The sequence below is a fragment of the Grus americana genome, chromosome 7 (assembly GCF_028858705.1).
Source record: "Grus americana isolate bGruAme1 chromosome 7, bGruAme1.mat, whole genome shotgun sequence".
Lineage (NCBI taxonomy): Eukaryota > Metazoa > Chordata > Aves > Gruiformes > Gruidae > Grus > Grus americana.
The window spans coordinates 36,719,350-36,733,718 of record NC_072858.1 but is presented as its reverse complement, the minus strand read 5'-3'; the positions used below and the strand labels follow the sequence as shown (position 1 = coordinate 36,733,718).

General features: G+C 36.4%; 1 protein-coding gene across 5 annotated transcripts in view; it reads right to left on the bottom strand.

The window, feature by feature from the left end:
- Positions 1–2,045: 2,045 nt before the first annotated feature.
- Positions 2,046–14,369, bottom strand: part of CCAR1 (cell division cycle and apoptosis regulator 1) — a 31,544-nt gene continuing 19,220 nt past the window's right edge. For all 5 annotated transcript variants that reach the window (XM_054831437.1, XM_054831436.1, XM_054831440.1 and 2 more), the window contains exons 17-26: positions 12,631–12,822; positions 11,909–12,142; positions 11,468–11,579; positions 11,169–11,210; positions 9,681–9,763; positions 8,651–8,797; positions 8,130–8,250; positions 7,374–7,559; positions 6,940–7,145; positions 2,046–5,585 (exon numbers count right to left, since the gene is read on the bottom strand). In XM_054831437.1, coding sequence (XP_054687412.1) covers positions 5,526–5,585; positions 6,940–7,145; positions 7,374–7,559; positions 8,130–8,250; positions 8,651–8,797; positions 9,681–9,763; positions 11,169–11,210; positions 11,468–11,579; positions 11,909–12,142; positions 12,631–12,822 — 1,383 coding nt within the window. In that variant the 3' untranslated portion in view covers positions 2,046–5,525. The remainder of the gene's footprint in view (positions 5,586–6,939; positions 7,146–7,373; positions 7,560–8,129; positions 8,251–8,650; positions 8,798–9,680; positions 9,764–11,168; positions 11,211–11,467; positions 11,580–11,908; positions 12,143–12,630; positions 12,823–14,369) is intronic.

Below are 14,369 nucleotides of genomic sequence, written 5' to 3'. Positions count from 1 at the left end.
TAGAAGTACTTAATTTGATTTAATAGTACTTTGATAAATCAAGGCATCAGGAGACAAGCTGAAAAGGAAAGTCTCTTACGGGAGGGCTGGACTAACTCTCATGAAACAGACAGGAGTCTTTCCAGATGTTTAAGAAAACTTCCAAAACTCCCTATTTAGAACCAAGTTGAAAGCTTAACAACCCATCTTCCCAACCTGCCTGTACATTATACTTACAGGGAAAATTGCCTACTTCTCATTTAACTTTTCCTCTGCACACATGCAATGGACTTGTTTTACAGTAAATCAGGCCGGTCTGAGAGACAACAGTGGTTTTTGAGACCAGCATAGCAAGGTACTTTTATCTCCAACTGTTCATTTCTATGATACGACATATGGCAGCAATTTCTGCTTTTTTGTATGCAAATCTGCTGGCTACCATCCAGCCCTGCTAAAAAGGGACCAAAATTGAAGGTTACTGTTCTCCAGCTGTTTCTGCCCCTTGCGTGACAAAACAGGAATGTAACTGAATGACCCTGTGTCAGGGAGACCAAAAAGAATTAAGCAATACAGGGAAAAAAACCTCAAACAACTCACACTCAAACAAATCCTTCCTTTTTAGTACACCACTAAAAAGGTTGCAAGCCAGTAATAAAGCAAGTAAGTACTCTAAAACTATTTGCTGAAAAGCAAAGTGGCAGAGTTCAGGCTGGGATTCTCTGCAGTTCCTCCTCTCCCCTTTTCCCCTCTACAGCTGTTAGTTCATGATGAAATGTGAACAATGATTCACTCAACAGAATCCTTTCACTTGTGCCCCTCACTAGACTGAGGGGAAAAATAACCTAGGAATCAATTTCCCATCAAAACACGTGGCTTGGGGAATCTGTTGTCTTGGCTGAAATCCAGCTCAAGCACTTTCTCCGAATATTCAGAGCCTCCTCACCCGACTATCGTTACCTATTTGTTCCAAAAGATCACTACAACGCTCCCATATCTGCTCAGGTGGAAGATCCCAGAGCATAGGAGAGAAGGGACTTTCAGAGGCACCACAGGGACCATATCACTTGCCTCCCATAAAGAAACAAAATACTCAGACCTCAACCACACTGGGAGATTGCTTGCCTTGGGAAGTTCACATGAACATGCCTTCACACTGCAGACCAAATTATTAGCAAGAATAAAAGAATAAAAGCTCCTTCCTCAGCCTGGGGGAAGGCTGTTAGTTCTAAACAGAAGGACATCACTGAACAATTTCAATCAACAAAGTATTTCAACATGCACCTGTGGCTCAATAGGCTCTGTAAATGGGCCAAGCGTAGTGAAGTACTGCAGGAACTAGGGAAAAACTAGTAATTTAACCTCATTACCCTGCACCAAAAAAATCAAATTGCAGCATGCAACGACTCTACTCAGCACCACTATTCTGCTGTCATTTTAGAAACAAGAATAAAGAGAGCTGAACTAACATTGGGCTAGATACAACACCTTGCAGGATTACTGAATCACACCTGAAAAGATACTGGTTCTCACACTTACTGTAGGGTACTTGACCTGAATTCTCAAACAAGTTAGAATCCACTTGTTAAAGAGCACAAGTTAAAACCCAGGAGGATACAGGAAATCAAAAGCAGCATACAACTGCAGTGGCACGTTTTCAATACAAATTCAGGTATCAGATATCTAGAAATTCAAAAGCAATGTTCCTAACCAGTTGAAACACTACTGCAAAACATGACTTCAGGCAATATTTGGGGTGTTCCAAAACTCTGAAGTTATACTTTGTATTATAATGCCATGGATTATATAGTGGATGAATAAAAAGGGAAAATTATTTTTGCTTTGTTATTAGAGCTTTCTACTGTAACTACTTTTGTGCCATAGATCTAATGAGACCCAGTATGCAGAAACATAAAAGTCTAGTGGGAAAAACACTGGCAGTTTTGACAGCTGAGTAGAGGTATTCAATATTTATGCCATTTTTATTGTTGCATTACATGGCAACATCCAAGTTCCAGTTGACTTTCTACTTGAACCACTTCTTTCTGGAAAATATTAGCGTGTGTTGACTGTGCTACCTACACATTTTGCAATCTATTGCTGGTCATAAGACTCAGTCACTCAAAATGAATTATTTTATATTTTGTATTTTTAAATATAAACTGCACTGAACAAATGCATTCAAGGTAAGAACCTGACCTGGGTACAGAAAGATTACAGAGAAGCAAGAGAAAAAACACATTTTGTGCACATTCCTGATAAAATTATCAGTGAAAGTTAACTGTGTTATGTAAGTCCAAACAGATATTCACACAGTACGTTACTCAGCAGAAAGATGGACTGAAAGCCATTCACCTCTCTCAAAGCAGTTAAACACACAAAAAAAAGTTATGTTAAAAGACTAGGCTTCATATTGTTAGATTCTGAAACGATTCAATTGTAAATGCTCAATGTGTGGAAACCCACTGAGCACCAGAGATTTCCAACTTCTCCATCGTACACTTCAGGGCGCCCCAGGCTGAGCCAGAGGACACCAGATAAAGCCAGCAAGAACTGGGAAGTGATTTTGCAGCAGTGCCCAGGCGCCACAGGCACAAGCATCAAGCACTGAGTGAGTCAGGAAAACATTAAGTGGCACAACATGCAGCGGTGGTGGAAGCAGCTCCATTAACTGTGGCAAAAATTCAGTATTGGTCTTTTTGCCACTGGTGCTATGTAGTGCTGAAACGCTGTACTTCTGCCTTTTCATTACCAGAGCAAAAGCAAAGGTGCCTCCAGAGTCTACTTTATTTTAGACCACTTTGCACATAGATGCATCACATGAAACTTTCTTCCTAGCCTTATTTGCAGACATCGACTAGTCTGAATGTCACTTTGTAAGGGTTTAACCCATTAATTCCCCCAAACTAGTCAAAATATAAAAGGGGAGGGAAATAATCTATAAACTGAGATCAGATTCCATTTTCTGGCCTGCTGTAGCAGTGCTTTCGCTACAGAACAAGGCAGTCTGAGATTTACTACTTTCCACAGAGCATCTATGATGATTTTAAAACTACAAACAAATTGGACATTGAGGCATCAGAGAAAGACCTGGCTTAGGCTCAATTTTACTAGCCTTTCACCAGCAACTGATATGTAATGAAAGACTTAGAAGTAGAAAGCCTGGGAGGTGGGAACTGTGGACATGAAATGGAAAAACATTGTTCATAAATTAAAACCAACGTAAGATGGCTTCTGCCAACCTCAATTACTGATACTCTATTCAATTTTCTTAAGAATTAGTTATATTTCTGCAAATATTACAAAGAAGCTTTAGCTAACAACCAGCATTGATGCTATATATATATACACAGAACCTTGTGCTGTTTTGTAAAGCAACGTAAACAGTCTGTAGAGACGTCTGTTCTTCCTCAGGTTAGTTGTGCTTCAGGAGACTGGTCAAGCTGTGTGTAGGTTGTAAAACTTTTCCTTGTTGTTGTTTTTTTTCCTTTATTCTTTACCCTTTTAATTTCCTTTCCAACATAAATGCAGACTGTACATAGTATATGAAACACTATTACATCAAAGCAATATAAAGATTACACTCATTCTAACAAACGCTCTTTTTTTCTTAAATACTGTAAAAATCTTTATCGGCCTAGCAACTATCTCACAGGGCCACTCGCTGAAACACAAGATGAAGCCTGCTTGTTGCAACAACCGCTTTCAGCTCAGCAGTTTAAGGTAAAAACACCCCAGCAAAATATTTCAACAGACATTTCAGTGTGCCTAAAAAGATGTTATCTTTAATTCTAGAATTATTTTCTTGTATGTTCATGTGTACTGCTGAAAATTCATGAACAAAGCATTTCAAATGCAATCCTTTCAAGTCCATTTAAATAAACGGTTCTCAATGTCAAAAATGAAACATGCTGTCAACAATTTGTACAAAGGTAAAGGTGAAAAATAGAATTTGATTACAAAAGAATTTGTTAACACTATCTGTACACCACAGATAACGCTTTTCATAAGATTAATTATCACCATTCTAATGGGATGCTATCTCTTAATTCATAAAGCATGCATTTTCTGTGTACTTCTATGCAATAATTAGTATTTTTATAGTACTTCCTACTTCAGTGTGAACAGTGACTCAACTGAGATGAATGAGGGGGAAGCTTATGCATGTTATTTTAATGAAAATGTATTTTACTTGCCTAGCTACAAAAGAGCCAAGGAAGGGAAGTGGTAAAAGCACCAGCTTAGACTCTTTTGGACATAAACTCAGGCATTTTAATGTGTATCTTGATAAAGCTACATGAGTTTCCATGTAGGTTATTCACACATATTATGGCACTTGGACTCTAACAGGTATGTAGTTACCTAGGACACCTAGGCTAAAAAAGGTCTACTAAAATTAACCGTATCTGTAACAAAACACTTCTGTCCCAACCTTCAAAACTGATTTTCCTGGAAGTTGCACCAAAATACAATTGTTCATATTCCACATTATTTGAATAAGTTGCCTTTGACAATGATGTCAGTTTTAAGTTTAGATCTCTAGTGATTTGTGAACACAAAAGGAAGGCAATCTTACCCACTTTCAACAAAACAAGTTGTCTCCTGCTCCTTAGTAATTTTAACATGGAGTATTGATACTTGTGTATCCATTCTTTTGTTGGACTAAAATCTCTGAAGTAATTACACATACTAAGAAAGAAGTCCAAATTTAATTAAAGGCAGCTTACAATGGTAGCTTTTCCTCCATGTAAGGCATTATTCTGACATCTACTGGCCTGGTACCCTACCATACCTTTTAATACACTGCATTTGTTATTAAAAAGGAGCATATATATTAATCCAAAGATAAGAACAATTAAAGAAACACAAATGACATACATTTAAAACAGGCCCATGTATTTTCATATAAATCTCACAACCCTACCTGTATTTTGGTAGGTTTCTATTGCTTTCTTAAGTCATCTGAACTACTGTATATTACGAGGCTTTAATACAAGCAGCTTTGGGGAAGAAAGTTACATGTGGAAGTGAAAGAAAGTTGTGACAAGTAAAAAAAAAAAATCCAAGAAGCTTTTTTTAAAAAAAAAAATCTTTACTTGCAAAATTAAGCAGCATGCTATTTTGTGATTTATATTTGTATTTAAAAAGACTAATTAGACCGAAATAAAAATAAAAACCTAAAAATGGCAATTCTATAAATAATGAAAATTTTGATTTCACTAGACTTTAATGAAAAACATTTGGTAATTAAATACTTGCTACTGTTCATTACGTTGATGAACTTTATTAGGGTTAAAACTATAACAAAGTTCATCCTAAAACATTTTGCAATGCAAAATTATTTTCACTCGAGGAGTGTCTCAAATTGAATGCTAAGAATTACAAGCAATCTTCAGAAGCAGACACTCACGTTCATAAAACTTTATACATCTTTTGGAACTAAGATATTTATACTACTAAAATCAAACATGCATCACTTCCCATACATTCTGGTATCATGATTTATATTACATTATGTAACACCATTCTTCTAAACAGCAGCAGTTTTATCATACGTTTGCTCCATTTTCTTTGGATTTCTGATCTTTATCTTCTTTCTTCACAATATCCTTTAAAACAAAAAAGGGAGAGGATAACATGAATTCTAGAAGTGATACTTCTCATGTGAACTGTAAAGCAGCATGAGACAAACATACTGTTTGGTGTCAGCTTTAAATACTATGCAAACTGATATCTTACTCAGTTCAATTATAACCAATTCATATTTCCGGTATCTTCCTGAAAATAGAGGGGGCAGAAATTAAAGCAATTCTGAAGAGCAGCACATAAAACATCCCCAGAAGCCTCACTTTATAGTCTAAAGGTTTGGGGGTTGTTGGTTTGGGTTTTTTTTTCTCCTCTTGGTTGGCTGGGTTTTGTTTTGTTTAGCTGTTTGTTGGGGTTTTGTTGTTGTTTTTTTTTTTTTTCTTTAAAGAGCAAGTGAAAACAGTTTTTGCAAAATCCATTACATTAGGATAATAATTTACCATAACAGTTCTAACATAAAATACTTTTACTGGTCAAAGCCACCTGAGAACCCTAGGCTTAGAAGACATTTTCATCTCAAAAGTAACAGCTGAATGAGCAAGGCTATTTAAATGAGCTAAGAGCATGGCAAAACAGGGTCATGCAGTGCCTTCAGCTGCCGGTTCTGGTGCAGTAGCAGGTCTACAACATGTAGTGAGCAGGGGACTGCATAAAAGTACTGACAGCAGACAGCTGCAAGGTACTGCCAATTTAATAAGCTACAGTGACTTATATGATGCATCACTTGTATCCTACAAGGAGGGGAAAAGAGTTCTAACATTTGTTAAGTTTTCTACTTTTTTTGGTGTGGGTAGTTTTGTTCTAGTTTTAGAGCTTTTGTAGATGCTATATTATCTTTTCAAAATAAATGTAGATAGAAGTAGAAGCAAGGCTCATAACCTACTTCTATTCAGCCTTACTTAACAGGCCCCTACAGCATTCCTAGGGAATGTGCAAGTATCTTTCTGTACAGGGATAGAAATGCTCTGGAGCATTATGTGTTTTGCTTAGAACTCATTTGACTGACATACCCCCACATAAGTTTAAATACTTAAGTTCTGCTTTGAAAAATTACTCTTAACTGATAAAACAGAAGAACAGACTTGGACTGTTGGGGATGGACAAGATCAGGACAGGAAATCATTAAGATGGTTTGAGATTTACATTAATATTTATATCTTTTTTAAAACATTTAAGTCAAAAACATGTGTTTCATAGCTTAGAAAATAATACATTTTGTTATCTTTAAATAATCAGTATCACACTGAGCATCTTTTATATATGTTAAGATACTATTGCCCTGAATTCATGTGAAAATTTTTTGAAGTTTTTTTCTGATAATTTAGTCTACAGAAAGCCCACGTACAATAATAAAAAATGGAATTAAACAACTCTAACCTGTTTAAGAACACTCTGTATTTCATCCATAACAGTAGCTAAATTTTTGATTGTCTTATTCAGCTGACCCTCAAATTGCAAATTTTTATCATCTGAAATCTTCAAATTTTCTTGCAGTTGGCCAAGGTCCTTTTTCACTTCTTTGAGCTCCGCAGATAGACTTTTGTTAGAATTCTCCAGCTGTAGCATGGTCTTTTCATCCTCATCTTAGGGAAAAAAAAAAAAAAAAAAAAAAAAGCCTTTCAGCATGGTGAATATGGTACTCAACAATAGTTGGTGTGCAAGTTCAAAGGGCTTGGGAAATAGAAAATATTTATGGTAAGCAAACAGCTAAGAAATTTAGATCACAAATTTTACTCAAATTGGTTTATCCACTTAAAAAGTCTTAGCCTCCTGCATCAATGTTAAGTACCACCTTCAAAGTAATGTCCCACCTGTTTTTTCTTCTAGTAACTGAAGCTTTTGTTCTATCTCTGCCCGCACTCTTTCACTCTTCTCCAGCTTCTGTAAAAGGCTCCCAACATCCACCATAGCTCCATTGTACACAATGAGGCCGACATTTTCTTCTATGGCTTTTGATTCTTGCTTTATAGTAGGCGATGGTAACAGTAATCTGTTTCCTGTATTAGATTAAGTAGCATTAGAAAATAGTCATTGCTATTTTTCAGTTCTAGTGGCCAACCTGAAAAGCTTCTCAGAAGAATAAATTCCTAAAAGAATAAATATAGATTCAGGTTTGCTGGTCTATCCATCACATTTCTCTCCTCCCTCCTTATCCCAATGCCTCTCCCCCAAAAAAAGGAGCATGATCTTTCATGACATTCTTCTACACCTTTCTGCAGTAATTTGTCTTCAAAACTCAGGCTATGTTCTACTACCTACAGCACTGATCCTCTTGAATGCAAAACTGCTGTGAATGAAAAATGTTGTTCATCAATATTCAACATTAACCCCTGTCCTCCTTCCTGTTCCAAGATAGTAAGATTTATCCTGTAAATGCAACAAGATGTGTTGGAAGCCAGAAATACTGTAATTTGTGAACCGCCCAATATTTACTTTTCCAAACTGGCAGGTTCCCTGCAGACCTGAGTTAGTTTCTGCAAGAAAGAAAGAATCTCAGAACCCTCATTATAATTCGCACAAACAATTCTCTGGAAGTCTACAGCATTAAAAAAAAAAAGTAATACCACCTAACATATCTTCCTGTAGCTCTTCAGACTCTTCTTGATTTTCTTCATCTTTAGAAGTATCTGTTAGTCTTCTATAAAAGCAAGATTCTCTAAGCACTACTTTATTAAGCAGCTTCTTGACCTAAAACACAGCCATGGAAAGAAACACAGTGTTACTTAATACACAGACATTCTATTACCTAAACAAGAATATTTTAACTTCAAAAGCTTAAGAGAAATTGCTTTTTGAACTTTAACACACTGGGGCTTAAAATGAAAACAAGCTAGGGAAAAAAAAATATACAATTTTGAGACAAAGGCTACATATACAATACAGGCATATTAAGAGCTGCAAATTTCATCTTTTCATTCCAAGACAATTTACAAAAGATTAAAATAGCATTTAATTCTAAATATGAAGTGGCTACATAAAAATTAGAGATCAAGTATGTAAGCAACAGACTTTAGAAGCTAAACTGTATTCCTCCCACTTACATCTTCCCTGTAATATTTTCAAAGAGAATTCTATTACTATACAAAACCTGAGCACGTGACAGGTGTAGTCCAAGAGTGTAAAGTATCTCCTCCATGTCCTTCTCCAGAAGATAGCCACAATGACTTTGATCAAAATAAACGAAAGCCATCAGAAGATCCCTATTAACAGTTACCATCTGCGTCTTGTCTTTCTCCTATGGAAAATTCATCATGGGATCATTAGGAAGTTAAAATATTCTCCCACCATCTAGTAAAACCACGTAAACTTTTCAGTTAACAAATGTTTTCCTCTGTTCATTTTGTTGTTACTTTCAGTTGAGTGATTAATATAACTAGCATTTACCTACGGAGCTCAAATATAAGCAACCTATTTAGCACAAGTAATCCTTCATATATTTAAAAGAATTACAGTACAATGGACAGTAACATCTGGTAGACACATTTTCCTTTTTTTCATGCTAATATGCAAAAAAAATTGAATTAACCTAATTAAACAAGGAATAGTAAACATCCCTTTTCCTCCCAATCATACATTTTACTGAACAACTGTTTTCAGAGTAAAATCCCCACAAACATATAATGAATGAGCGTCCAGCTCACAGCTACAGCAGTTCTGCAGACTGTGTTTTCACATTATTTCTATTCCTACATCTCCCATTTTTCCTTGAAGAAAAAATGAAAAGAATCAGAAACTTGTTTATCCATCAAGCTAAGCTTCTGCATTTCTTATGTTAAGAATACAGCACTTGAAAATAATGGACAAAATAATCACATCTGCTGCCTCTTACATGCACACACAGTAGTCCTCACACCTTTCAGACAGATCATTATCTCATATAAGAAAGTTTTTCCAACAGCTTTCACCCAAGGAACTTTACAATGTAAGTGAAAGTAGGTGGTAAGCATCTTATCCAAAGCTGTCACATGTTCCCTAACTTCAATATACGCTTAATGTTTCAGCCCAGAAGTGCTGAAGGAATCAAGGAGTGCAAATAGGTCTTATAACAAAAATAAAGTTAACCTTTAATTAGGACACCTCTAACAAGGTTATATGTGGTTAAGAAAGGTGTTAATTACTTTATCTTTAGACGACCTCTCTTTACAATGCCTATTTCCCTCTCTTCTGTCCTCCCGTTTGTTCATTTCCTCTTCCTCCCTGTCTGTAAAACAGAAAGAAAATTCAAAACACCCACAGCAAACAATTCTATAACCACTATCTCAAAATACATATGTTCATTGAAAAAGTTCACATAACCCCCCAAATATCTGAAATTAGTATATTTCCCTGAAAAATAAAAAAACAAATGGCATTTAAGTGAGTCCTGTTAAATTTTGACTTTTCTCTGGTCTTATTTTAACACAAGCCATTTGGAACTTCCCCCCCCCGTGTTTCTTTCACACACAGAGGATAGAAGAGCCAAAACAAATGCTAAACTAGGCCAAAATGAGTTCCACCAACATCACCATCTATTTAAGTGGTGTGCAGAAAATTACCACAACTCTCCCTACTGAGGCTTGGCGGAGTCTGCATTCAGCTATGGTTATTCCTGTTAGGACAAAATCAGTACTATTTACTCTCAAATATTTTCTATCATAAACCCCTTATCAACTACATAATTAAAAGCATGCGTTTATACTCATGCTTAAGTGAGATATTACTACTCCTATGATTTAGATTCTCCAAGAAGTTACAGATCACTTCACTTATTGGATGTGAATTACAAACTGCAGGTTTTTTGTTTAAAGGTGGACAGTACAGTAAAACTACATCTAAAATCAAGAGAGAAAGACGAATATGACAACTGCAGGGACGGATTATGGCATGCAGCTCTGTTCCTTATGTGCAAGTCTTTGGTCAGAGAATGACGTGCCAAGCTCAGCTTTAAGCTCACCTTTCTTGTGAGGAAAACTTTGGAAAAAACTACGTATCACAACACTTGTCTAATTTTGCCAACAGGTTTCTGAGAACCAATAGCTTTCTCCTGCACCTCCATAGCACGTTGGATTGTTCTCAGCAACTCTAACTGGGAATGGCACAAGGACAGATTATGGGAAGTACAGAACAGACAAGCCCAGGGCAATCTCACAGCCAGATTATAAGCAAATAACTCTTATTTTGGAAACCACAGATTAGCACCAATTTTTTAAGGCTGATGCAGTACTCTGCCAAAAATACAACTAAAAATGCTGGTTAGAAAATGCTAGGACTACAGTATCTAAACAGTTAAAACTTGCATCTCCAGCAAAAACTCTCCACAAAAGGACAAAAACCCCAAAGAAGTACAAACCAAAGAGTATACACCATGTCTTACACATTTCTAAATCTCTGAGTAGGGAAAGAGGGCTACTGCAGCTCCCTGGAGACAGAAAAGTTCCCCAGTCCCTTTCCCCATTTCTTCAGGCAAACACAACTCCACCCAGAGATCAACTCCTCATAACATGATGTAAAGAGCACCCCACACTGCATTCTGGCCTAATAAAAACAGGATGACATTTCAGAACTGAGGAATAGGAAGTTTAGGCACTTAAAAGTGGCTTGGTTTTTCAGAGGTGCTGAATACTCACATCTCCTACTGACTTCAATGGGAGTTGCGAGTGGTCTGCATTCTGAAAAAAATAAAACCACTTCTATATGCATGCCTTACTTTGACTATCACAGCTAGTTTATATTAACTATGTTCATACAATGCCTAGCATAAAGGCACTTACATTTTAAGTAGATCTGGTCAGAGTTACTAAAATAAAATTAGTCTAATAATGCAACTTTAAATTATTTAGTTCCAGTGCACTCTCCAGCTTGAAAGAACATACACAGTGACAATAAAAAAAATTCTGAAAGCCACGAAATTCATAATTCAAGATACCTTCATCTTCATCTTCAGCATCTTCTGCCTCCATCGGATCATATTCTTCTTGATTATTGTCATCTTCAGTTTCTTCTTCATCTTTAGAATCATCTTTCCTTTTATCTTCCCTCTGTAACAAAAGTTCATAAAAGTTTATCCAGTCAGAACTAAAAACCAGGAAGGCAAAAACCTCACTACCATTCATTCAAAATTTGCTTACATTTATATTTAGTCACAAACAAATACAAATGTATGTGGTATAGCTGAACATTAAAATACCCCCAATATATCTGTAAAGCTTTTAAATTACTGAATATGATTGAAAATAGATCAACAAGTCAAATCAATTAACTAACACAACAAGACCTGAGTTTTTGAAAGCAATAAAGTAAAATTCAAATAGGAACAGTTTAACTGTGATCCAGACAGGGTAGTACTTCATGTGAGCTAGCTGCAGACCTTCTTTTCATCTCTATCTTCTTTTTTGTCTTTATCATCTCCAGATTTTCTCCTCTTCGGTTTTGGATCGTCTGTTTCATCATCTTTTTCTTCTTTTTTTTCTTTTCTCTCATCTTTTTTGCTTTTTTTGTCTTTTTTGTCCTCCCTCTCTGGGAGAGAAATCAGTGCTTTGTAAATTCTGACACCAAAATCTCTCTGAAGCATTTCATTGAAGAGCTCTGCAAACAATGATACCTGCGCATAAAAAAAAATGGAGAGAGAAATAACAAAAAAGTTTTAAAATATATATTAAAAATTTGTACACTTATGACTAAATAGCTACGAGGTGCTATCTTACCAACTTGAACCACGTCAGATTTTTATGTAGTGTCAGATTTCTTACTGTCCACTTTGAATATGGAAATCTTAAACTACTTTATAAAAAAATGCTTCTTTCTTGTGCTGCAGTAGTTTAGGACCTAGACTAGCTGTATAAATTATAAACTCAGTTCCATATCCGAAAACCTGTGGATTTCATCTGGATATCATACAGTGACTACACTGCTATTGTAATCCATGTACCAAAGCCCGGACAATTTTTTCTAGGTATCACACAAAGAAACTAACTTATTTAGGTTTTGTCATGCTATCATAAACTTTTACAATTTAAAAATACTGCAGTTATCACATCGAATTAAAAAAAAGGCAAGAATGGCTAACTCTAAGTACTATAGCTAAATTACCTCAAAGGAATGTTCTTTATTATCTTCTAATCTATAGTCCAGAAGAACACTAAGAGACATAATGCTGCAGTCAAACTTCCCACTCTTTGCTGCCCAGTTCGGATGTACAATGATTGCTGGTTCATCAGGCAAGATATATCGTCTCTCCCGCCGCTGACGTTCCATTTCTTCTTGACGTTTTCTTTCCTCTTCCTAAAAAGAGTAAAAAAATACAGTATATTCCAAAGCTAAGTTTTCAGCCTATATATATATATATATCAGTTTTTAGGACTCACTGCTTTGAAGAAAGCGAAGGAAAGCCTAAGCTGCTGAATGCAACACAGAAGACAAGTTACAGACTAGAATTTCCAGAACGTGTACTGTGACTACTGCCAACACTCACCTCAGATGACTGGAAACTTGAGCAGCACAAAGCAGGACACGCAGTGCTGTTTAGCCCACAGAGCAACGAGTACCTTCCAACTATCTTATGATGCTAACTGCAGCATGTTTACTTGACATTGGAAGGACTCAAGCTAGTTCACCTCAAGAAATGGTATGTGAGCTAGCAAAGGAGTCAATACTCCTGAGTGGTCTTTTGTTTGTTTAGGGGCGTTTCTAGAGCTGTATAGTACAGTAAGCTGTCTTACTCCTTACATAGCAAGAGTAAAGGCTTCATACATCATCTTCCCAAAGATATCCAACACAGCTTTAACAATTACCAGATGACAATTTACTCAGCTCTTGATTATGGGAAATGCAATGTCTATAGATACAACTGATGCAAATTGGAACAAGAGGTTAAAAAAAGAAAAAAAACCAAGCAGATTACCAAGAGAGAAATATTAAAGCTTTATGAGTATGGAAAAAAGTCATGGCAGAGCTTGTGCTTTTTTAAAAAAAAGCAAGCACAATCAAAGCTTCCTCCCCTAATCTTTAAAAAAAGCTGTGGCAAGAAACCCCAAGAGAGTTGAAGCCCATCCAAGCTGTAGGGGAAGGCAGCAGCTGACAGAATCAGCAATCTCTTGGCCTTTGCTCCCTCAACAAGGTTTGCAGAGATATCTAAGATTTCATATCATCCCATACTGGTTAGCAAGTGATACACAAAAAGGCAGGTTCAAAAACAACTAACACAGAATACATTCTTCAGACATTTACGCCCCTTTTCTCTGGTGGAGCTGTGGCCTTATTGCACAGATCTTATCTATCTTTGTGAAATAGCAAAACAGAATAAGTAGTACTGAAACTACCACCAGCAAAACTGAGAAACTTCAATGCACAGGGAGTTTATCCAAAAGCAAAAATTAAAGCTTCATCGTAAGGGAAAACAAACCTAAGCAAACCATTAGCCACGTGACTGTGTGAGACACTATAACCTTCTACAGACTGGAACCTGCCCTCCCCTCCATTTCCACAATAATTCCCTAAGGCTTGTATACCACTAAAACCCACTATAACTAAGTAGCTACTTTTCATGTAGGTTTAAGAAGTTAAGATCTTGTTAAGTGCATTTACCTGTTCTTGAGCATAGTTTTTCTGGGGAGTTCGGGATTTATTCTTCCTTACATTTAAGGTCTGACATTAATTCAGACACCCTTAGTGCAGTTGCACATTTCAGTTGACTTTGCGGATATAAAGAAATTAAAACTTGCCAAGGTTTTGTTCCAATTCAGCAGCTCCAGTTACAGCATGAGTTCCCAGTACAGCCATCTGAGAACTACAAAATCCCAACACAACTAGGCATACTCCTGTACTTTTTA